This window comes from Pipistrellus hanaki (assembly GCF_964339955.1).
Source record: "Pipistrellus hanaki genome assembly, chromosome: 6".
Lineage (NCBI taxonomy): Eukaryota > Metazoa > Chordata > Mammalia > Chiroptera > Vespertilionidae > Pipistrellus > Pipistrellus hanaki.
The window spans coordinates 33,803,064-33,824,686 of NC_140508.1; the positions used below are offsets into that span (position 1 = coordinate 33,803,064).

The window sequence follows — 21,623 nt, forward strand, 5'->3', positions numbered from 1 at the left end:
TGACATGTCTAAAAGTTGTGTTCTTTTTACTTATTCTGCTTGATATTCATTGAGCTTCCTGAATCTATGAATTTATGTAATTTTCTAGAAAATTCTCACCATTAACTCTCTGAAATAACCTGGAAACCATTTCCTCTCCTCTCCTTCTGGAAGTCTGATTAAATGTTATATGAAACATAACACACACAGAGACACTGATAATTTAACAACTGAAGTTTTGTAGGTGTAATTCTTATGGTTCTTGTTGATGGTGCCTTGTTTCTCTGTGTGCTTCATAATCTTAATATGTACTATTGATTGTCCTTGGATTTGTGGTTTCTTGGGGTCTAGATGACCTTGCCTTCCTTTAGAGAGCATTCACTTTTGCTTCTGTCAAATGCCTGGAACATTTCCAGTTTGGGAGCATTTCTCTCTCTCTCTCTCTCTCTCTCTCTCTCTCTCTCTCTCTCTCTCTCAATATATTTTTATTGATTTCAGGGAAGAAGGGAGAGGGAGAGAGAGATTGAAACATCAATGATGAGCTTTCCACATGCCCCCTACTGGGGATCAAGCCTGCAACCCAGACATGTGCCCTTGGCCAGAATCGAACCCAGGACCCTTCCGTCTGCAGGCCCATGCTCTATCCACAGAGCCAAACCAGTAGAGCCATTTTCTCTTTTCTTCCTATTTTTATTTATTTCAGCTGCCAGAGAGGAAGGGGAGGGAGAGAGATAGAAACATCAATGATGAGAAAGAATCATTGATTGGCTGCCTCCTGCACCCCCAACACTGGTAGAGCTAGAAACATCAATGATGAGCGTTCCGCCCGCCCCCTACTGGGGATCAAGCACACAACCCGGGCATGTGCCCTGGCTGAGAATCGAACCGTGACCTCTTGTTTCATAGGTCGACGCTCCACCACTGAGCCATGCCAGTCAGGCTGGGAACATCTTCAAATAAAATCATAACTCGAAAGCTTGGGATTTTTGGTTTTGTTTTACAATTCAATTGGTACTGTAGTTGAGCTACAAAAACACTTGAAGATTAGCTTGTAGGTGACTTTTCTAGTGTCTTGTTCTGCTTAACAGCAACAACAAAAACACCTGAGGTTTACTTGTGGCTCCCCCTGACTCTCAATGTATGGACCCCTGTAGTCCCAGCTTAATGCGAGGACAGAATCTCTTACTGAACTTTGCCCAGAGTGAGCCTGGCCATTGGGTCCTCTTCCTCTCACCTCCAGGCCAGCAAAGCCTCCCGTTTGCAGGTGTCCTCGGGGCAAAACCTAAGAGTTCAGAGGAGAAACCCCAAATAGCTGGTTCTTGGGTCTCTGAGAAGGGGCTCAGCCTGGTGCCCAAAGGAAGGAGCCTGTGGGTAAGGCCTCGTGCGTGGTTAGTACTCAGAGGGCAGGGGGCCCTCCCTGGCTGCTGGCAATTCTGCTAGGGCACAGCCAGGCTGGTGCCAGGACCTTCATCTCTTACTATCATTTTCCTTCCAGTTTCAGCTCCAGGGACGCTGTACCTCTCATGTTCAACACCAGCATGCGCCTTTGTACTGACTCTCCTCTGCCTGGAGCACCATTTGGCCTCATCTGCCTGGCAATGACCCTGCTCAGCCTCACACGCAATCTGGAGAATTCCGTGAACGTGGCGCCCCCTCGTGGCCCCTTGCTTTAGAGCTGGGTGGAAGGAAGCGTGCAAGTCTTGGACCCAGGGCCCTGCTGTTGCCCGAGCTGTCCCTGCTGACCTGAATGACGGAAGGCGGCCTGCCAGCTGGGTGCGTGGCTGCACCCTGCAGCTCAGGGGCGCGGGGGCTGTGCCCGTGGGCGCTGAGGGCACTGTGGGCGGCAGCTGTTCCGATTGGCCAGAGGGAGCGCCAGCCGGAGAGACCGGAGCTCTCCCCCATCAGCTCTGCCTTCGCCTGGGACTTGCAGCTGCACCTTGGGCCGCTTCCAGCCATGAAGCTCCTCTTGCTGACTGTGACTGCCCTGCTGCTCCTGTCCCAGCTCCCGCCAGGTAGGTCCCCTGGAGGGCACCGTCACCAGCAGGTGCAGATCTCAGCCACGCCATCCCTGCTGCCCGGGGGCATGGCCAGGGGGCCCAGCACCATGGGAGGGATGGACAAGAGAAGCAGGAAGAGCAGAGGACAGTAGTGACGCTTTCACAAAATAGTCCCCACAATAGCCTGGCTGAGTCAAGGTCTCAGCCCGGAACAGGAGAGAAAAGCTCCTGTTTCCTCCTGCTGTCTCTGGCAGGAGCCTGTGTGGGGAGCAGGGGTCACAGAGGTAAATGGCCTGGCCCTGGGGGCGCTGACAGATGCCATGTACAACCCGGAGTGACTCCAGCTGAGATAAAGGGGACCAGGAGGCTGGGGTGCCCAGGGGGGGTGGGAGGTGGCGGAAACCAGCCCGAGGGCCAGGGGAACCCTCCCGGAGGGCTCCTCCCACGCGCTGGAAAAGGGGCAGAAGTTAAAGGGGTAGGAAAAGAGGTGGCAGTCGAGAAGGTGCCCCGCAGAAGTCACCTTCTGCGGAGTCCAGATGTGGCAGAGAATTCGGTGCCTTAGGAAGCTGGCACAACTGGAGGCGGGGGTGAGGGGCGGGGCCAGGGGAAAGCCGAGACTGGGCCTGGAGTGCCGGGAGGAGCCATGGGAAGGCTGAGGAAGAGAAGGGCCATCATCAGACTTGCCCCTTCCACCCACTCCAGCCCGAGCCACCTGCCCCTCCTGCTCCACGGCCAGAGCTTCGCCCACCCCCAGGCTGTCCTCTGACCTTCCCAGGGGCGGGACCGTGTGAATTTCCTCAAACACGCTGACCGCAGGCCTTGTGTCTGCCTGTGGAAAATGCCGGAAACGGCTCTCCTGGGGTAAAGAGGAGAAGCCCAGAACCCGGTTAGAAACCGCCCAGCTTTTTCTCACACTGGGACCCCCAGCAAGCAGCCCGGCTGCTCAGTTTCAATGTCCTCCTTTCTTTTTTCTTTTTTCTTTTTTCTTTCTTTTTTTCTTTTCTTTTTTTTTTTTTTTTACAGAGGAAGGGAGAAAGAGAGTGAGTTAGAAACATTTATCAGCTGCCTCCCTGCACACCCCCTACTGGGATGTGCCCACAGCCAGGGTTCAGGCCCTTGACCGGAATAGAACCTGAGACCCTTCAGTCCCCAGTCTGACACTCTATCCGCTGAGCCAAACCCGTTTCAGCAATGTCCTCCTTTCTTGAACTGTTGCAATCGTGCCTGTGTAGCAATGCCAGGTGGAGGGAACAGCGATGAACACGCTGAAATTTTGGTGTGCAAAAGCATGTGGCTTCTCTATTTTGTGTAACTCATCTGAATTCCCCCTGGAACTGCCATCATGCTGGTGGGACAGTTGGGAAAGAGATGGACCATAGGAGCTGTGCCTAAACTCAGCAGTTAAATATTCAGCCTTTCTGGCTTAAACTGGTTACCAAGTTCATTCTGTCCCTCTGAATAAATATTCAATCTTTTAGCATTTCTCTTTTCTTATTCCCTTTTTCTTCCTAGAATAGAATTGGGTTTAAGAGACAGTAACTTGATATATCATGATTTCATTCAGTGGTTCATTCAGTAAACATGGTTGGATAGAGTTGATGTTCCAGGCAATGTGATAGGTACAAGAGAAAGAGCAGTGAACCAATCAGAACAAAGCAAGATAAGCAAAATCTCTGTCCTCCTGGAGCTTACATTCTATTGAGGGAGACAGAAAAAAATGTAACTAAATGAAACATGGAATTTCAAATGATGAATATAATGAACAGAATAGACAAGAAAGGGGGGTAGCAAATATGAGAGGGGTGGATTTGCCATTTTAAAGGTGTGCTCATGGACTGGCTCATTGTGACCTGAGGGAGGATAAGGGATAAGCCGTGTGGATTTGTGGGGTAGAACAATCAATCTGGGGGTGCAAAGGCCCTTTGTCAGAAGCATAAGGAATTGGGGTAGGGCCCTAGGCTGAACCTTCACTGGCTTTTAGGACGATGTCCTTCCTGGTTTATGGTCAGTGAGTGTCCTGCTGGCACTTGCTACCGGATCCCATGGCTGATACAATCTCAATCCTGGCAGAGCCCCTCTGGCTCAGCCCTTTATCAGCCAAATCTTCCATCTGGCGCCTGGGTTTAGTCTGTTCACACCCCTTCCCACTGCCTTATGCGTAGAGGTCTACTCCTGTTAAGTCCCACAGGCTCTTAGCTTCTCACTGGTTTTCCTAACCAGAGACACGGAGAATTAGGGACCTTCTGGTCTATCTTATGCCACAGGAAAGCAGAGGGAGATGCTCGGCCACTTCTAATCCTCCTCCAGGTGGCGCCATGATGTGCTGTGTCCAGTCTGTTAGCGATAGCTGGGCAAGGAATGCTGGCCATTTGTCCAGACCAATCAGGGTATTTATAGCAAAAGATTCTCTTGCCCCTACTTTTCTCAAATTAGTTGTCTCTGTGTCCTAGGTTGACCAGCAGGCCAATAGTGGGGAAGCCTTGGATTCCAGCTTGCTGATAGGTCACCATCAGCCTGGCTGGCCGAGGTGAAATATGAGGTGATTGCCCAGGGCTGGGAGGAGGGGAAATAAGCATACATAGATGCAGGGTTTCTGTTTGGGATGATTTTGAAAGTTCTGGAACTAGATGGTGATGGTGGTTGTTCAACATTGTGAATGTACTTAATGCCCCTGAACTGTACAGTTTAAAATGCTTAAACTGGTACAATTTATATTATTTGTACTTTACCATAATTTTTTTAAAGGAAAGGAAAGAAGAAAAGAGAAAGGACAGCAGGGGAAACTGAGGGTCTCCTATCACATCTGTTTTAATCCTTTTTATAAACAGTTCAAATCCAGACCCGATCTCTTCTTAGGACTGACATTGTTTCCCTTCTTCTCTCATTTTTCGTGTCAGGTGGCACCCAAAAATGCTGGAATCTTCTTGGCAAATGCCGCAGCACGTGCTTCAAGAAAGAAAAGATCTATGTTTACTGCACAAATAATAAACCATGCTGTGTGAAGCCCAAGTATCAGCCAAAACAACAGCCCTGGTTATTCTGAGTTCTCTGAAGCCTAAAGCCATAAAAATGCACATGATGCTATTCTGAGTTTGAACCCTAAGGATTCCTGAATTCTATCAATAAACACCTCCGGCTAATTCCTGTGTTAGCCCATCAGTCTACCCTGCCCCTCCCCTGTATCACAATACCTGTTAATATTTCAAACAAAAGCCATAGATCCTCCCTCCCCGCAACTGGTGGATGGAGTTATGACATAACCGGCATCTGCGCGGGACAAGCCTGAGACATTGAACCACCAATCAGCGTGTGCCGAGTGCCCTGGGCCCAACCCCTTCCTGTTCCTCCCCTCAAAAGGCGTCTTCACCTCTGCACGGGTTGCTGCCTCTCCAGTCTGCAGAGGCAGTTCCGCTAGGTCCCTCCTACTCCTTCTCCTCTAATCCTAGTCTTTCTACCCTCCTCTATAATGAATCTTGCTCATTAGTGCGGAATAAACTTCCTCCTTTAACATCCCTTGGTCCCCGACTCCCGTTTCCTGCGCCTCAAACCTTACAAAAAGATGTTCAAAATTTTATGCAGAAAATTAGAAGCCCTTATAGAAAGCCTAAATTAATAGAGAGGTATACCATGTTCATGAATTAGAAAACTTGATATCTTAGAGATGTCAATGTTTATACTAATTGAATCCTAAATTCAAACCAAAATATTTTTTTTAATTTCCCCCAGAATTTAATCAAAATTGTGTACATATAAACAAATAATTTTGATAGAGACATAGACATAGATAACAAAACTATCAATAAAGCACAAATGTAAGTTAATGGCTAACTCTAAGAATATAGAAATTGGAAGAAGTGATGCTGATATTCTGTTTTTTTTAATCAGGTTGGTAGAGATAGAGATATTGTTATTGTTTTTATACTTTTATATTTTTTAAGTATTTTTGTGTTCTCAATATATAAAAATTAAGCTTTTTAAAAAGAGAGATAAAAGCTATGAACACTAAATGCCTTAAGAATTGTAAGATAAGAAAAAAAAATGAAAAAGCTCAATCAGTCAAAAAGGCCTAGAAAAAAAATTTTTTGAAAATTATACATCCTATATAGGATTTCCCCCAAAAAAATATGTAAAGAACTCTCAAGATTCAATTTTTTTTAAAAAAGCAAACAGCCCAGTAACAAAATAAGCATTGAACTGACACTTCACAAAAAAAGCTATGTATGTAACAAAGAAAAACATGAAAATTTATAAATATTGGAGAAATGCAGATTAAAATTACAATATAATATTACTGCACACATATCAGAATGTCTAAAGTTAAAGCAATTGAACACAGCAATTGTTGTGGAGAAACAAGTATTAACAACTGGAACTCCCATATGCTGCCGGTGGGAATGTGAACTAGTACCATCTCTTGCAAACAATGGGGCAGTTTCCTAGGAAGTCCAATGTACCATAAGTTCTAACCATAAATTCACTGGGCTCATGGCTGGCGAGTGCAGTGGTGGTGGTAGGAGCCTCTCCCACTACTGCAGCAGCGCTAAGGATATCCAACTGCCAGCTTAGGCTCACTCTCCATGGGGAGCAGGCCTAAACCGTCAGTTGGACATCCCCCGAGGGTTCCTGGACTGTGAGAGGGTGCAGGCTGGGCTGATGGAACCCTCCAACCCCTGAGCGCATAAATTTTGTGCATCGGGCCTCTAGTATTAAATAAAACAAACATGGGCTTTGCCGTTGTAGGGAGTCTACAAACTGGGGGGGGGGGGGGGGGGAGGCATTAAGCAAGAAATCATTTCAGTCCAACCAGCATGGCTCAGTGGTTGAGTGTTGACCCATGAACCTAGAAGTCACAGTTCCATTCCAGTTAAGGACATATGCCCAGGTTGCAGGCTCAATCCCCAGTAGGGTGCGTGCAGGAAGCAGCCAATCAATTATTCTCTCTCATCATTGATGTTTCTCTCTCTCTCTCTCTCTCTCTCTCTCTCTCTCTCTCTCTCTCTCTCTCCCTTCCTCTCTGAAACCAATAAAAATATTTTTAAAAATAACAAAAGAAATACTTTCATAATCACATGCAATGGAAAGGCTATGAAGAGTATATAATAATTGAGAACAGGGGTGGGGGGTTATGAGGAAGCTCTCAGGGTAACCCTCCCTCTGAGGAGTGGCATTGGACCTGGGGTCTGCAGGATGAGAACTCATGTTTGCAAAGAGCTGAAAGGGAGTTTGCAGAATATTCCAGGTAGATAGCATGTGCCTAGGCCTTTTAGGAGGCGAGGGGCTTGTTCCAGAGACGGGAAGAATGACATGTAGCTAAAGCCTGGTGTACACGAGGAGAGAGATCCAAGGTGAGGCAGACGGTGCGGCAGCCCTCATAGCACCGATGTTCGGATTTAAACGATTACTACATTATGTCTTAAAGCAGAGGACCGTCTGCCTTACCTCCAATTGCGTCTATTTACTCATTGTTTCTTCTTCCTCAAAGTCTGCTTTCTCCACCCCTCCTCCCACAACCCACAGCACTCTTGACTTTTATTAAGGTAATTTTTCAGCTTCAACTCCAATTATGAATTACTTTATTCCCTATATTTCCCAATTCAAATCCTTGTAACAGAGAATCTGATTGATCCAGTTCAACATTTTTTTACCAATCCACCTCGCGTGTGGGTTGCTGGCCAGGCTATGGAATTAGCTTGGTTTGGGGAAGTGCCCACCTCTTGTCCAATCAAACTGTGTCTGGGCCTAGGGGAGAGTGGCTTCCTGGTCTGCATAGACCTGTCATTTCACCCAAGGCTGTTTGCAGGGCTGGAAGAGTATAAATGGGAGGGACATACACAGTGTCCTGGGTATGCACTTCTCCGTGTATCCTTGCAATGAGCTTCTATGTCTCTCCTCGCCTCATGAAACCCTGAGCCCCTATGCTTAGAGGGAAATGAGCATCAATAAAACATGGGCCTTCTTGGTGAAAGTCTGAGGAAGCGGACAGCTCCTCTCTCCATCTCCTCATGAGGTCCCATAATCTGTTGGTGAGAGCTTGATTTTTACTGGGTCCTATTAGACCAAATGCTTCTTTTTATCCTATCTAATAAAAGGGTAATATGCAAAATTAACTGTCACTCCATCACACAGATGGTGGCGCCCATAGCCACAAGATGGCAGTGCCCAGTCTTCTCAGCCCTGCCAGAGTCCTCCAGTCCAGGGGGGCGGCCGCTGAGAGCGGGCAACATAAGCAGCCTGGCAGAATGCTTGCTTCGTTGCCTGGTAAGCATTCCACGCCTGGCAACGGATGGGCCTCTGGGCCACAGAGAGCCTCTGGGCAGTGGGCATGGAGTGGCCAGGCCCTGTAGAGAGCTACTGGCGCATGGATTCATGCACAGGCCTACTAGTAATAAATATTTTGCAATGCCCCCTTTTTGTCCTTAAAATAAGATTCATAAATATCTGCCCTGGCCACTTTGACTCAGTGGCACTGGCCCACGGGCCAAAGGGTGGCAGGTTCGATTCCTGGTCAAAAGCACATACCTCACCCTAACCGGTTTGGCTCAGTGGATAGAGCATCAGCCCGCGGACTGAAGTATCCCAGGTTCAATTCCTGTCAAGAGAATGTTCTTTGGTTGCAGGCACATACCCAGTAGGGGGTGTGCAAGAGGCAGCTGATCAATGTTTCTCTCTCATCAATGTTTCTAACTCTCTGTCCCTCTCCCTTCCTCTCTGTAAAAAAAAATAATAATAATAAAATATATTTAAAAAAAAAAAAAAAGAGCACATACCCCAGTTGCAGATTTCCTAGCCCTGGTAGGGGTGCATGCGAGAGACAACCAATTGATGTGTCTCTCTCACATCGATGTTTCTCTCTGTCTCTCCCCCTCCTCCCTCCCTTACATTCTCTCTGAAAATCAATAAAAAAATATCTTGGAGTGAGGTGTGTTTTTTTTTAATATATTCATAAGTATTATAACCTATCTAACTCACATAATTTCAAGAAAAATCAAATTAAGAGCTAACTATAATATAAAGGAGGATAGAAGAAACTTTTATAATAATATGTATTATGGCATTTTAAGACCTAATAAAATAGTCAGATCTTGTACCATACACAGCATGAGTGTAACAGCTACAAATGCAGGCATGAAAGGGTGTGCTGAGTGTACACCTCAAATACTGCCCAGAGCATTTGCTGTCTGTGTCCTGACTTTCCAAAACGGTGAACATTTTGGACAAAGCGATAACCAGAACAAAGTGTAAGCATCCCTTGATAATACAAAACAGCCTTTGATTCTAGGCCGGAGAATTATCATGAGTCCCCAACCTACTAAATTCCAGTAGCGGCCCTATTAATTTTGATAATTGAAAGAAAAGGAAAAAAAAAATGCCACCAGCAAATTCCCAAAACAACCCCTAGAGGGCAGTATCTCTCCTTTGATCTAGCCATTAGCAGTGTTCCCTTTCCTGGGTTGTCTTCTTTCTGAGACAGGTGCAGCTGCATCACAAGCCCAGGTCACTTACCCAAACTCAACCACATGTGCTCACAAAATCAGAGAAATAAGGTTTTCAGGGATTTTTTGAAACTTTTTTTTTCTCACTTTAAATCAAGTTAGTTTTGCCTTTCTGTTTTGTTGTTGTTGTTCGTTTATTAATTCTCACCCGAGGATATTTTCTCCATGGATTTTTAGAGAGGGAGGAAAAGAGGAAGGGAAAAGGGAGAGAAACATCCATATACCTACCAGGGGATCGAATCAGGAAATGAAACCCGACTCTTTGGGGTGCAGGCCAACGCTCTAGCCACTGGGCACACCAGCCAGGGTAGTTTTGTCTTTCTTAAACTTCATATAAAAGGAGTCATTTAGTGTGTACACCTTTATATTTGACTTCTTTGCCTTAACATAGTTTTTTAGATTAATTCATGCGTGTATCAGTAAATTATTACTGTTTATTGAATAGGATTGTACCATATGGATGTAACTCAATGTATCCACTTATTTATCGGACCTTTGAGTTGTTTCCAGATATGGGACATTATAAATAAAGCTGCTATAAGCATTCATAGAGAAACACTTACATGTGCATGTTTCTATTTAATTTTGTAAGTAACTCTGCAACTGCTTTTCCAAAGTGGCTGTCTGCGCTACCTTCCCATCGCAATGTGTCTGTGTCCCAGCTGCTCCGCGTCCTCAGCAGGACTTGCCGTGGGCAGCCTTGCATTTCGTTTTAATCATTCCGGTAGGTGTGCACTGGCATCCCACTGTGGTCTTAATTTGCTCTTCCCTGAAGACTAATAATTTTGAGAATCTTTTCATGGGCTTATTTGCTACTCAGATACCTCCTTTTGTAAAATGTCTGATCAAATATTTGCCCACTCTATTATTGAGCTGTCATTTTCTTACTGATTATGAGTTCTTCATATATTCTAAAAATGAGTCCTTTGTTAGATAGATAGATAGATCGATAGATAGATAATAGATAGGTAGGTAGATAGATAGATAGATAGATGACAGATGACAGATGATAGATAGATAGATAGATAGATAGATAGATAGATAGCAAATATGAACAACCACAGTCCAAAGAAGCCAAAGGAAGCCAGTGCCTGAGTGGAGGAGAGAACTGTCTCTGTTTCGGTTGCAGCACAAGCACCTGGCAATGAAGGCGTCACATGCATTGTGGGATCCCACTGTGGAAAGATATTTATTTTTTGTAAAAATGGCCCTAAACATAACCAATCAGTTCCTTTGCTTTAATGTGTTCCGTTGACCGAGAAAAACTTGCTGTGTTTGTCAGTCTCCATAAAGGCACACTTCTGAGTGTTTTCCAAGGGCAATTTGAGTTATATGTGATTGTCACCTGGCTCTCAAACATAAATGTACTGGTAATGCTGGTAAAATGAACAATTCCACTCAACACTCTGCCATTAAAACCTCAAGTGGGGCCCTAGTCAGTGTTCCCAGTGGTTAGGGCACCCCCGCCACCCGGCCCCAGCTCAGAAGAGTCTCTGGTTTGAATCCTGCCAAGGGCATGTACCTGGGTTGCAGTTGGATCTGAGCATGCAGGAGGCAACCAATTGATGTATCTCTTTCACACTGAGGTTTCTCTGTCTCTCCCTCTTCCTTCCTCTCTTACACTCTCTCAAAAAAAAAAAGGGGGGGGGGGAAATATCCTCCGGTGAGATTAACCAAAAACAAAAAACAGCAACCCGAGTGGGGAAGAGAGTGAGGAGCCACATGTCGTGCCTGACCGCCTACAATAGCCATCGCTGTAACTCCCTTGTTCTTTTCCTGTAAGCCCAAGGGAGCCGCCTGATCAGCAGAATGAGAAGCTCTGCTAACCTCAGCTCCACCAGGAGAATCTCTATGCGTGTGAAAAATGCACATAGATTTATATAAATTATACATATTCAATATGTCCATAGAAAGATATCTATATATAATATAGCTATATCAAATATATAGATACCTATAATCATATGGATATATTATACATGCACATACATACACACTAGTTTATAAGTTTAAAATATATATATATATATATATATATATGCACATACAGTAAATTTTTCAGAAAAAAAATTCGAATATAACTTTTGACTCCCTCCCAAACTTAACTACTGTTCACCAGAAGTCTTACTAAAATGTAAACAGTTGATTAACACTTTCTTAAATGTTATATGTATTATATACCGTATTCGTACAATAAAGTAAGCAGAAAAAAAGAGCAAGAGAAATGGTAAGGTGAAAGTCAATTTTAGTTTGTGTGTATGTGTGTGTTTTTTTAACATATATTTTTATTGATTTCAGAGAGAGAAAAGGAGAAGGAGAGATAAAAATATCAATGATGAGAGAGAATCACTGATTGACTTCCTTCTGCCCAGCCCTTAATGGGGATGGAGCCCACAACCCCGGCATGCGCCCTGACCAAGAATAGAACCGTGGCCTCCTGGCTCACAGGTCAACACTCAGCCACTGAGCCATGCCTGCCAGGCCGATATTTGTCAGTATTTGAAAAACTGGGTGAAGGGTCCATGGGAATTCTTTAGACTATTCTTACAGATTTCCTGTAAGCCTGAAATTATGTGGAGAAGAAGGCTACCTCGCTCCTCTCGCTCAGCAGAAGTGGTAGCGTTGTAGCTTTTCTTTCACTGGACACTTACAAAGTGCTGGATGACCCCCTCTGACCCCTCAGCTGCCTCATTTAGAGCTGTCATCGAGCCCATTTTGTAGAGAAGAATCCTGACATCAGACACAGGAAGGGACTTGCCTTGATCACACGGCCTGTGGCCTGTGCATGGCAGAGCCGGAGTCTGAACTTGAGTCTGTCTGACTCCTCACTCCCAGAAATCACCACCATCTTCTCTGCAACAAGTCACAGCTTCCCTCAAACTGCACCTGAGACTGTGCAAAGAAACCTAGCTTCCTCACTCTCTGTGAAACAACGGAGAGGGAAGGGTCAGGGTGCAGAGCTAAATTTAGTTCAACCCAGCTGAAAACTTGGTCTAATTCGACAATTTAAATATTCTCTTGAGGTTTCTTGAGTTCGGAGAAATTTGGTCTCTGATTGCTCTGTCTTTCAGATGCCTCCTCTCCTCCCCCTGCGCCTCCCAATGTGAAGGCTGGTCAGGGAGGGAAGATTCAGTGGTTGGGTGCAGCTGGCATCTGCTGGGATCTAGGTGGCTTGAGCCAGTCACTGGCTTTCGGCGATGGCTGGTTACTGGTGAGCCGGTCTGGCCTCCTGCGGACTCCCTGAGGCCTGGTGGAGAGAGCCGCTCTCCGTGACACTGTGGTCCTCTCTGGGGTCCTGATCCTGTCCTGTTTCTAGGCGTTGACCACCTTTGACCATGACCACCTTGCCCCCTCAGGGTTGGGTCTTAAAACAGGCCTCGTGGCTCCCAGGTCAACGTCTTCAGAACCTAAGGGAGGTTGGGGAGCAGGACTGGGACGCAGGCGCACACTGTGATTAGGTTAACGGAACGCTCCCGCTGGGAAAGAGCTGCGGACTCTCCTCCTCCGCTCCGGCCGCCTCTAGCATATCCCCAGGTCCCTCCCATTCCAGGAACTACAGGGTTCACACCTGGCACAGCAGGTCGCCTCCAAGACTCTGCTCTGCAGCCCTTCGGATGGTCTCATGTTAGGTATTTTGAACTCCCCCGCACCTGCTCCTTATGCAGCCTGGCCACACAGGGTCCGCCTCTACCCCGGGCTTCTCTGAAACGTCTCAGAGGACAGCGGACAACAGCCTCTCCAACAGCCTCTCCGCCGTTGGGCTTCCTCTCAACTTATCCCACCCCCGTGCCCCCTTCTGGGCTCCATCTCAGGGTGAAGATGGGCCAACACTGAGGGTCCCTCAACTGCCTTCCCCCCCAGGCTGAAGTCTCTGCTGGAACAGCTAAAGCCTTTCCTCCTGGCCTTCCCCACGTCAGGAGCAGCCTGTGACCCGGGCTGGCCCGTGAACGGTAAGAAGTCTGTGAGGGAGCTTCCAGGGCAAGCTTTTGTTTTCCTGATAAAGGTGAGAAACTACTCGGTGCCAACCCTCCCGCCACTTCTTGCTTTAAAGCTAAACAATATGAGGCATGAAGTTATGTGGCCCGAGGGTGTCCCAGAGATGCTTGCTTTGACATGGTTGCTACCTACCTCCAGATTTTATTTTTAATCCTCATGTGAGGATATGTTTTAGAGAGAGGAAAGAGAGGAGGAGAGGGAGGGAGGAGAGAAAGAGACAGGAGAGAGGAGAGAGGAGAGAGGGAGAGAGAGAAGAGAGAGGAGAGAAAGAGGAGAGAGAGAGAGAGAGAGAGAGAGAGAGAGAGAGAGAGAGAGAGAGAGAGAGAGAGAACACAGAGAGAGAGGACCCAGAGAGAAAGAAACATCTCTCCGTTGCCTCCAGTACTGGGATTTGAACCTTCAACCTTTTGGTGTAGGGACAGTGCTTCAACCAATGGAGCCACCCAGCCTGGGCTTCTCCTCCTCCAGATTTTTTACGTGAGAAAAAGAAGTTCCTGAAAATTAGCTTTTCTGTTTTCTCAGCCAAACACAGTCCTGACACGGGAAGGTTAGAATGCGTGTCTGTCCACCCACCTCCCCGACTCGGCTCCTGGCTTCTCCCCGACTTGCTGTCCCCACAGTCCCCTGGGCCTGGGAGGGCAGCATTTTTTTCTATCGCTCCTCCTGTTTCTGTGAAAACGCTGCTCTCATAAAATCCTTATTTCCTACCTGGGCAGGCTCTTAAAATGCTAAGATGGGAGATAAAGGAACATAGAAAAGTCCTTTCACTCCCAGTAGGATCTACCTGTCAAGCCTACTGCACCACCTCGTTCTGCATGCCAAAATGTGGCTTTAACTCTACTATTAAATTTTATTATAATTAACTCACGTTCTGGTTAGTTCTTGTGATCATTACAATGAACTCCTATTACGAACTCTGCCTTTCTTCTTGCAGTCCTTCTATAAAGTTCTCATCTCCTGATATTATAATTATCCCCACTTTATGGACAAGAAGACTGGGGCGGCTGAGAGAAATTGAGCAATTTTTCCAAGTTGGACAGAGGGAATGTGATACAGGCAAGACCAGCACCATTTCCGATGGGCACCCACCACCATCTCTTCTACATCCTGGAGCGCCCGCGCTGCCCTCCCCAGCCCCGGGGGAGGTGGGGGCAGAGGGCGGTGAGCAAGCAGCAAGAGGAGACAACGGCAGCATGTGTTTTATGAAGAGCGAGTGCGCCGGACCCAGAACCAGCTACACGTTTTGTGGCTTGTGGGCCACCACAGGCTTAACCCCATAGGGGATGCAGCACAGGGAGGCGTCCGGGCACAGGTGCATGAAGGTTTCGTGCCGGGTGCAGTAGGTCCGGCAGGCTCCTTGGCCATTCCAGCACCGCTTGAACTCACTTCTCCCTGTGAAGAGGAAGGCCAAAGGTCACAGAAGAGCCCGGGGTCACAGGTGAGGCCACTGCTAACACAGAGAACTACGGCTCAAAGGTGAGGCCGCAGGTCACAGGTGAGACCACTGACCACAATGAGTCCACAGGGCTCAGGTTAGAAGATCATAAGTTACCAGTTCAGCCGAGACCGGTTTGGCTCAATGGATAGAGCGTCGGCTTGGGGACTGAAAGGTCCCGGGTTCGATTCCGGTCAAGGGCATGTACCTTGGTTGCAGGCACATCCGTAGTAGGGGGTGTGCAAGAGGCAGCTGATGGATGATGACTCTCATCGATGTTTCTCTCTATCTCTCTCCCTTCCTCTCTGTACAAAATCAATAAAATATATATTTTTAAAAAATAATAATAAGTTACCAGTTCGCTTTCTAGTCATTTGTTAGATGACTGGCTGCAGTGCAGCCCACACGTCATAAGTTAGGCCACAGTACATGAGCTCTGACCACAGGTCAAGGGTTAGACTAGAGATAACAGGCTAGACCAGTGGTCGGCAAACTCATTAGTCAACAGAGCCAAATATCAACAGTACAACGATTGAAATTTCTTTTGAGAGCCAAATTTTTTAAACTTAAACTATATAGGCAGGTACATTGTTATTAACAACTTAATTAAAGTGCTCCTAAGCTGGCCTTTGCTAAAATCTCAAGGGGCCAAAGAGCAGCATGTGGCTTGCGAGCCGCAGTTTGCCGACCACTGGGCTAGACTACCAGAGACAACTACAGTTACAATTTAGATCACAGATCTCAGTTCAGCTTAGCCCACAGGTCACAAGTTAGACTACTGGTTATAAGTTAGAGACCAATTTCTTGTCCAGATTAATCCACACCCCAGGTATACTCTAAGCACTTTTCAAAGTAACACTGTATTATTGTAGTTGGTCTTTCCTTAACTGTATAACAACCCCTGTTATACAGTTAAGGAAACTGAGGCACAGAAAGATTCACAGCTTTTCCGACGGTTACACAGCCATGAAGGAGCAGAGCAAGGATTCAAACTCAGGCAATCTGGCTCCAGAATCCAAACGCATAGCCTTTAACACTACCTGCCTCACACACTTACGGACCTGTTTAATATTAAAATTCAGTGAAAGAGTTTCCATAGAGGGTGAGGCTTTGGGGGACTGGGACCTGTGCCCTCTCCTCTCTGAGGGTCTTTGGTCACAGCAGCGGGCGGGGAAGCACCTGCCTTTATTCATTCAGCGAACAGGAGGCACTGGCGGAGAGGTGGTCAGGGCCCGGTGGGAAGCCATGGGTGCCGAATTGCCAATCAGGGTGGGGGTGGGAGAGTGGGAAGGGAGGAGGACCACTCCCACGAGGCCTGCCTGTTACCTCGATATTTCTACACATCAGAAGAACCGGGGCTGAATGGGAGGGGGAGGGGAGAAGTGCCGCTCCCTGAGTGACAAGAGATTCCACAGAATCCTCCCACGACACCCATGGGTGTCATTCGGCCCTGTCGACCAGCCCATCCTTTCTCTGCCAAGGTAGAGAACTTAGAATGATGCAGCGCTGATCTCAAAATCTCCGTGAGGCAGAGAACCCACACGCCGAAGAGGATCTGTGGTGTGCTGCTGAACGGTGTGGTGTGCACCCAGCTCAGACCTTCTGGGTCCAAATTCCAGCTCTGCCATTTCCCAGCCGCGGGGCCTGGGCCTCAGATTTCTCATCTGTGCATCCTCCTCAGAGGGCAGTGATGGGGCTTTGGTCGTTTTAGCACAGTGGCTGGCAGGCAGTGAATACTCAGTAAATGGCAAGTGAGCTTATCAGAATGGCAGCTGAGCGAGTTCAAGCAACCAAGGCTCATTCTAGGCCGACCCTCTCATTTTACAGATAAAGGAAGGAAGTGACTTGCCCAACTTCCCTGACCCAGTAAGTGGTGGGGCTGGTACCAGAACCCAAGACCCTGACTCCCAGCTGAAGGCAGTTCCTACAACAACTACTGTTAACACATCATCACCTTTCAACCTTCCAACCTTCCAGATCATGTAGGAGAAAATATATACAGCCGCTATTTTCTCTGACATGATCTGCTATCTCTTCCTTTGACTTCATCTCCCTTCGCTTTTCTTCTTGTGCTCCCACTCCAGCCACACTGGCCTCCTCACTGCTCCTGAAACCTCTCTCTCTCTCTCTCTCTCTCTCTCTCTATATATATATATATATATATATATATATATATATATATATATATATACCTATACAGTACCTACCTACCTATCATCTATCGCCCTCCTGCCTCCTTCATTCTTGCTGCTCCCTCTGTCTGGGACAACCATCCTTATATAGTGAGTCCTCACTTAACATCATCAATAGGTTCTGTGACTTTAAGTGAAATGTATAAAGACCCCAAGTTTACCACAGGCTAATTGATATATACAAGCACCTCAACAGCCTTATAACCAAACAACATTCATCAGAAGCCTGCTGTGTTCTCACTGTAGTCAGATCATTGCTCAAACCCACCTTATCTAAAATGATAAGAGATCTGAAATTTACTTCAAAATAATTCACTGGGCAGAAGGGGCAAGTGAACAACAAAACAGGGTTGGTTCAAGTTGATAATTGTTGAGGTTGGGTAATGGATACGGGGAGTTTTCTAGACCATATTTTTAAATTTAGGTTTGAATTTTTCTCAAAAGGATTTCTTTTTAAACTCACATCATTACATCATTCTCTATTTTTTCGTGTTTACATTTTTTCATAATAAAAGGTTCTGTAAAGCTCACGTGCTCCTTATTTTATTATTTCAGTTACATTTGAACTAAAAACTTAAAAAAATAACGTATCAGAGACCTTTCAGCTCTTCCACCACCCCATGCACACACCACACTAACCCCTTGTCCTGTGTTTGTTCTTCTTAGCCCTTATGACCACCTGAATCAGTACATGCTTCTTTGGTCATTTCCTGTCTCCACTAACTAACATATCAACTCCATGCTTTCTCTCACTACTGGATCCACAGCCTCCTGCACGCCCCCTAGTGGGGATTGAACCTGGCACATAGTAAATACTTCTCAAATGAACATTTGTTGAGTGAATCTCATTTTAAAGATTAGGAAACTGAGGTGCAGGCTGACCTAGCAGCCCACTCTAAGCTGCCCAGAAAGCCAGTGATGGGGCCAGAATTTAAACACTAGTCCAGGTCCCCTCTGCTCCCCAGGAGCTGAGAACCTACTCCTTGTTTCTGCACATACACACACACACACACACACACATACACACACACACACATACACACACACACATACACACACACATACACACATACACACACATACACACACATACACACACATACACATACACACACACACACACACACGATGTTACCTGGAGGCACGTGGCCCAGGACCAGGAGAAACACGATGAGCAGCAGCAGCTGTGTCATGGCCACAGGCTGTGGGGAGGCCCCTGGGGAGAGAACACGGAGGAGAGGAGCCAGCCCACCCAGCCCGGCTGCCGGGGCCCAGCCTTTATTCAGCTGCAGATCAAGGCCGGAGTGTGGGCCGCGGGAGACGTACGTGGGCGTCTGAGGCCTGTGGTCTCAGGATGCAGCTGGGCCTCCGCCAGCGACGTGGGGAACTGGCTGGACACACCTGCCAGAGGTTGCTGAGCTCTGACACTGGGGACAGAATTTCCTGAAGCAATGTCTGGGGTCAGAAACTGGACAGCTTCCCCACTGAGGGGGAGGGGGAGCCTTGGCTTCAGAGAGACCTGCTTCAATGCCAGCGACTCCCTCTAACTGCTGTGACACCTTGGACAAGGCACTCAGCCTCTCTGAGCCCCGGGCTATCGTCTAGGAAAGATCACAAGCCCCCGTGCAAAGCTAACTGCAGGGAGCAGTCCCTTCGGGAAGCCAAGGAGGTGAAAGCAGAACCCCCTGAGCTGTCCAAACAGCATGCACTCAGGCCCATGCAGGAAATGAGAAGACTAATAGCTCCCCCCAGACAGAGTCATTGTTACCTGACTCATTTAGAAGATTAAACAAAATAATACAAAGTGTGGCCTGGCTGGTGTGGCTCAATGGTTGAGCATCAACCTATGAACCAGGAGGTCACAGTTCGATTCCCGGTCAGGGCACATGCCCCGGTTGCAGGCTCAATCCCCAGTGGGGGGCTTCCAAAAGGCAGTCAATCAATGATTCTCAGTATTAATGTTTCTATCTCTCTCTTTCTCTCCCTCTCCCTTCCTCTCTGAAATTAATAAAAATATATTTAAAATAATAACAACACAAAGTGTGGCACCCAGACCCGCAAGCAGCAGCAGGAAATACCTTGTTAAAAGTGAAAATTCTCAATCTCTCCCCAAACCTACTGAATCAGAAGCTCGGGAGTGGGTCTCAGCAAGCTGTGGCGTAAGAAGCCCTCCGACTGATCCGAGCATATTGCTAACGTCTGAGAACCCCGGAGATAGATCGTCTGTGTACAGAGCTCGGAACAGCGTCTGGGACACAGGCATCTGAGTTGCATCTTGAAAGATGAGGAGAGGAAAGTATTCCAAGAAGAAGAGACATGATGTGCCTGAAGTGTGGGGCGTGGCCAGAGCAAGGCGTTTGTTGAGAGGAGACTAGAAATGACCCTGAAAGGACAGCTTCTTTTTAAAACTCACAACATTACATTGTTCTGTATGTTTGCATGTTTCCATTTGTCCATTATACAATGGTTTTTAAAAGCTCGAGTCGTTTCTTGTATTATTCTCTCACTGTCATGTACATTTGAAATGAAAAATTTTTTTTTAACTTTTTCGAGACCTTTCACGTCTCCCACCACCCCACCTGCACCACCACGCTAACCCCTTGCCCTGCTTTTAGTTACAATGGGCCTGGAACAGCCAGTTCAGGCTTTTCTATTGCAGACCACTGCAAGTTTTATAGCAAAGTGTAACCTGTTAACATTTCGGTGTTATTTTTTTCCCTCTATTTTTTAATTTATTTATTATATTTGTTTTATTGGTTTCAGAGAGAAAGGGAGAGGGAGAACGTGATAGAAACATCAATGATGAAAGAGAATCCTTGATCGGCTGCCTCTTGCACGCCCCCTAGTGGGGATTGAGCCCGAAAAACAGGCACGTGTCCTTTGCTAGAATTGAATCTGGGACTCTTCAGTCCGAAGGCTGACACTCTATCCACTGAACAAAAAACAGCTAGGGCTTTAATTTATTTATTTATTTTATTAAATTTATTGGTGTGACATTGGTTAATAGGGTCATATAAGCTTCAAGTATACATTTCTGTGATACAAGACCCGTATATTGCATTGTGTATCTACCACCCAAAGTCAGATCATCTTCTGTCACCAAATACTTGCAGATTAGAGTTTTAAATAAAGAAACAGAAATCCAGCCCTGGCTGGTTGCTCAGTGGTTAGAGCACTGGCAAAGCGGGTTCGATTCCAGTCAAGGGCATGCACCTCAGTTGCGGGTCCTCCAGCTCCAGTGGGAACACCTGTGGGAGGCAACCAATCAATGTGTCTCTCTCGCGTTGATGTTTTTCTCTCTCTCCCCCTCCTCCCTCCCTTCCAGTCTCTCTGGGAATCAATGGAAAAGAATATCCTTGGGGTGAGGGTCTCCCCACCCTCCAAACCCACCTCCGGCGAGAATTTAAAAAAAGAAAGAAAGAAACCAAATCCAAAGAACACAGTGGAGCTGGGACTCACACTTGCCTCACTCCCAGACAACGTATGGCTGCACCACTCCCAGCCCGTCTGGTAGGCGGGGAAGGAGAGCCCAGAGGGCCAGGCCACAGAAGGAAGGCGGGCGTGAAGGGCCCGCCGCTGTGGGCGTTGTCCTGAGCCGGACACTTGGACCCCTTCAGCCAGGACCACGCGCCCCACCCACAGGTACAGCCCGTCCCCGGCCTCACACACATACCTGTTCCCGTCCCTCCTCACCTACGCGGAAGCACCCTCCCCAGGAGCTCAGATCCTGGCCCGTGGGTGGCCGAACTCCCTTCCCCACAGCCAAGGTCTCCTCTATAACCAAGTCCACGGTGTCTCTATCCTCCGCCTACATGCCTGGGAAAGAAAAGATTTTTTTAAAAAGCTATGGACCCGAGCCGAAACCGGTTTGGCTCAGTGGATAGAGTGTCAGCCTCCAGACTGAAAGGTCCCGGGTTCGATTCCGGTCAAGGGCATGTACCTGGGTTGCGGGCACATCCCCAGTGGGGGGGTGTGAAGGAGGCCGCTGGTCGATGTTTCTCTCTCTTCGATGTTTCTAACTCTCTATCCCTCTCTCTTCCTCTCTGTAAAAAAATCAATTAAAAAATTAAAAATGAAAATAAAAAGCTATGGACCCGAGAGAGGAAAAAGAAGAAGGCTGAGAGGCTCCCGAGGCGCGGGCCCAGGTGAGCCTGGGCATGTTCCTCCTCAGTGTTGCGTGGGGATTAGATGAGCCACGAACCCAGGCAGATGATAACATAATGTGCACACTCTCCCTCCCGGCTCAGCCAGGCGGACCCAGGCCTGCAGCTGCGCAGATCAGCCCGGGCACCAGTGCTCAGTGAATATGGATGGGGGAGTGGAGGCCATGCTTCCAGCCATGCTTCCAGGGTCAGGGCAGCCCTGGCTTCCTGGGGCGCCTCACCCAGAATTGGGGAGTGGGTGAGTGAGTGAGGGGGGTGGGGGGAGTGAATGCTGCCACAGTGAGACATTCAGATCTCCCCGGTGCGGGGCTTCCCGGACGCCCCTCCGCCCCGCGCCGCCTTCCCACATTCGCTCTCCTCGTGCAAAG

General features: G+C 47.4%; 2 protein-coding genes across 3 annotated transcripts; one reads left to right on the top strand and one right to left on the bottom strand.

Moving 5' to 3' along the window:
* The first annotated feature begins 1,728 nt into the window (after positions 1-1,728).
* Positions 1,729-5,489, top strand: LOC311624359 (beta-defensin 123-like). The gene is made up of 2 exons (XM_084887434.1): positions 1,729-1,991; positions 4,874-5,489. The coding sequence occupies exons 1-2, from the start codon at positions 1,934-1,936 to the stop codon at positions 5,017-5,019; spliced, it is 204 nt and encodes a 67-aa protein (XP_084743560.1). The 5' UTR covers positions 1,729-1,933; the 3' UTR covers positions 5,020-5,489.
* A 9,151-nt stretch (positions 5,490-14,640) lies between these two features.
* Positions 14,641-21,295, bottom strand: DEFB124 (defensin beta 124). 2 transcript variants are annotated; one of them, XM_084887957.1, is made up of 3 exons: positions 21,033-21,295; positions 18,228-18,308; positions 14,641-14,857 (listed from the first exon to the last, which is right to left on the bottom strand). In XM_084887957.1, the coding sequence occupies exons 2-3, from the start codon at positions 18,283-18,285 to the stop codon at positions 14,700-14,702; spliced, it is 216 nt and encodes a 71-aa protein (XP_084744083.1). In that variant the 5' UTR covers positions 18,286-18,308; positions 21,033-21,295; the 3' UTR covers positions 14,641-14,699. The 2 variants fall into 2 exon arrangements, with proteins under 2 accessions (XP_084744083.1, XP_084744082.1); XM_084887956.1 differs by lacking the exon at positions 21,033-21,295 and adding an exon at positions 19,212-19,311.
* Positions 21,296-21,623: the final 328 nt, after the last annotated feature.

What these genes read in the sequence shown, in the direction of transcription:
- DEFB124 (XM_084887957.1), bottom strand. Translation starts at nt 18,285, where the DNA reads ATGACACAGCTGCTGCTGCTCATCGTGTTTCTCCTGGTCCTGGGCCAC. An exon ending in CCTGGGCCACGTGCCTCCAG is followed by an intron (nt 14,858 to 18,227) that starts GTAACATCGTGT and finishes TCCTCTTCACAG; the next exon opens with GGAGAAGTGAGTTCAAGCGG.
- LOC311624359 (XM_084887434.1), top strand. Translation starts at nt 1,934, where the DNA reads ATGAAGCTCCTCTTGCTGACTGTGACTGCCCTGCTGCTCCTGTCCCAG. An exon ending in CCTGTCCCAGCTCCCGCCAG is followed by an intron (nt 1,992 to 4,873) that starts GTAGGTCCCCTG and finishes TTTTCGTGTCAG; the next exon opens with GTGGCACCCAAAAATGCTGG.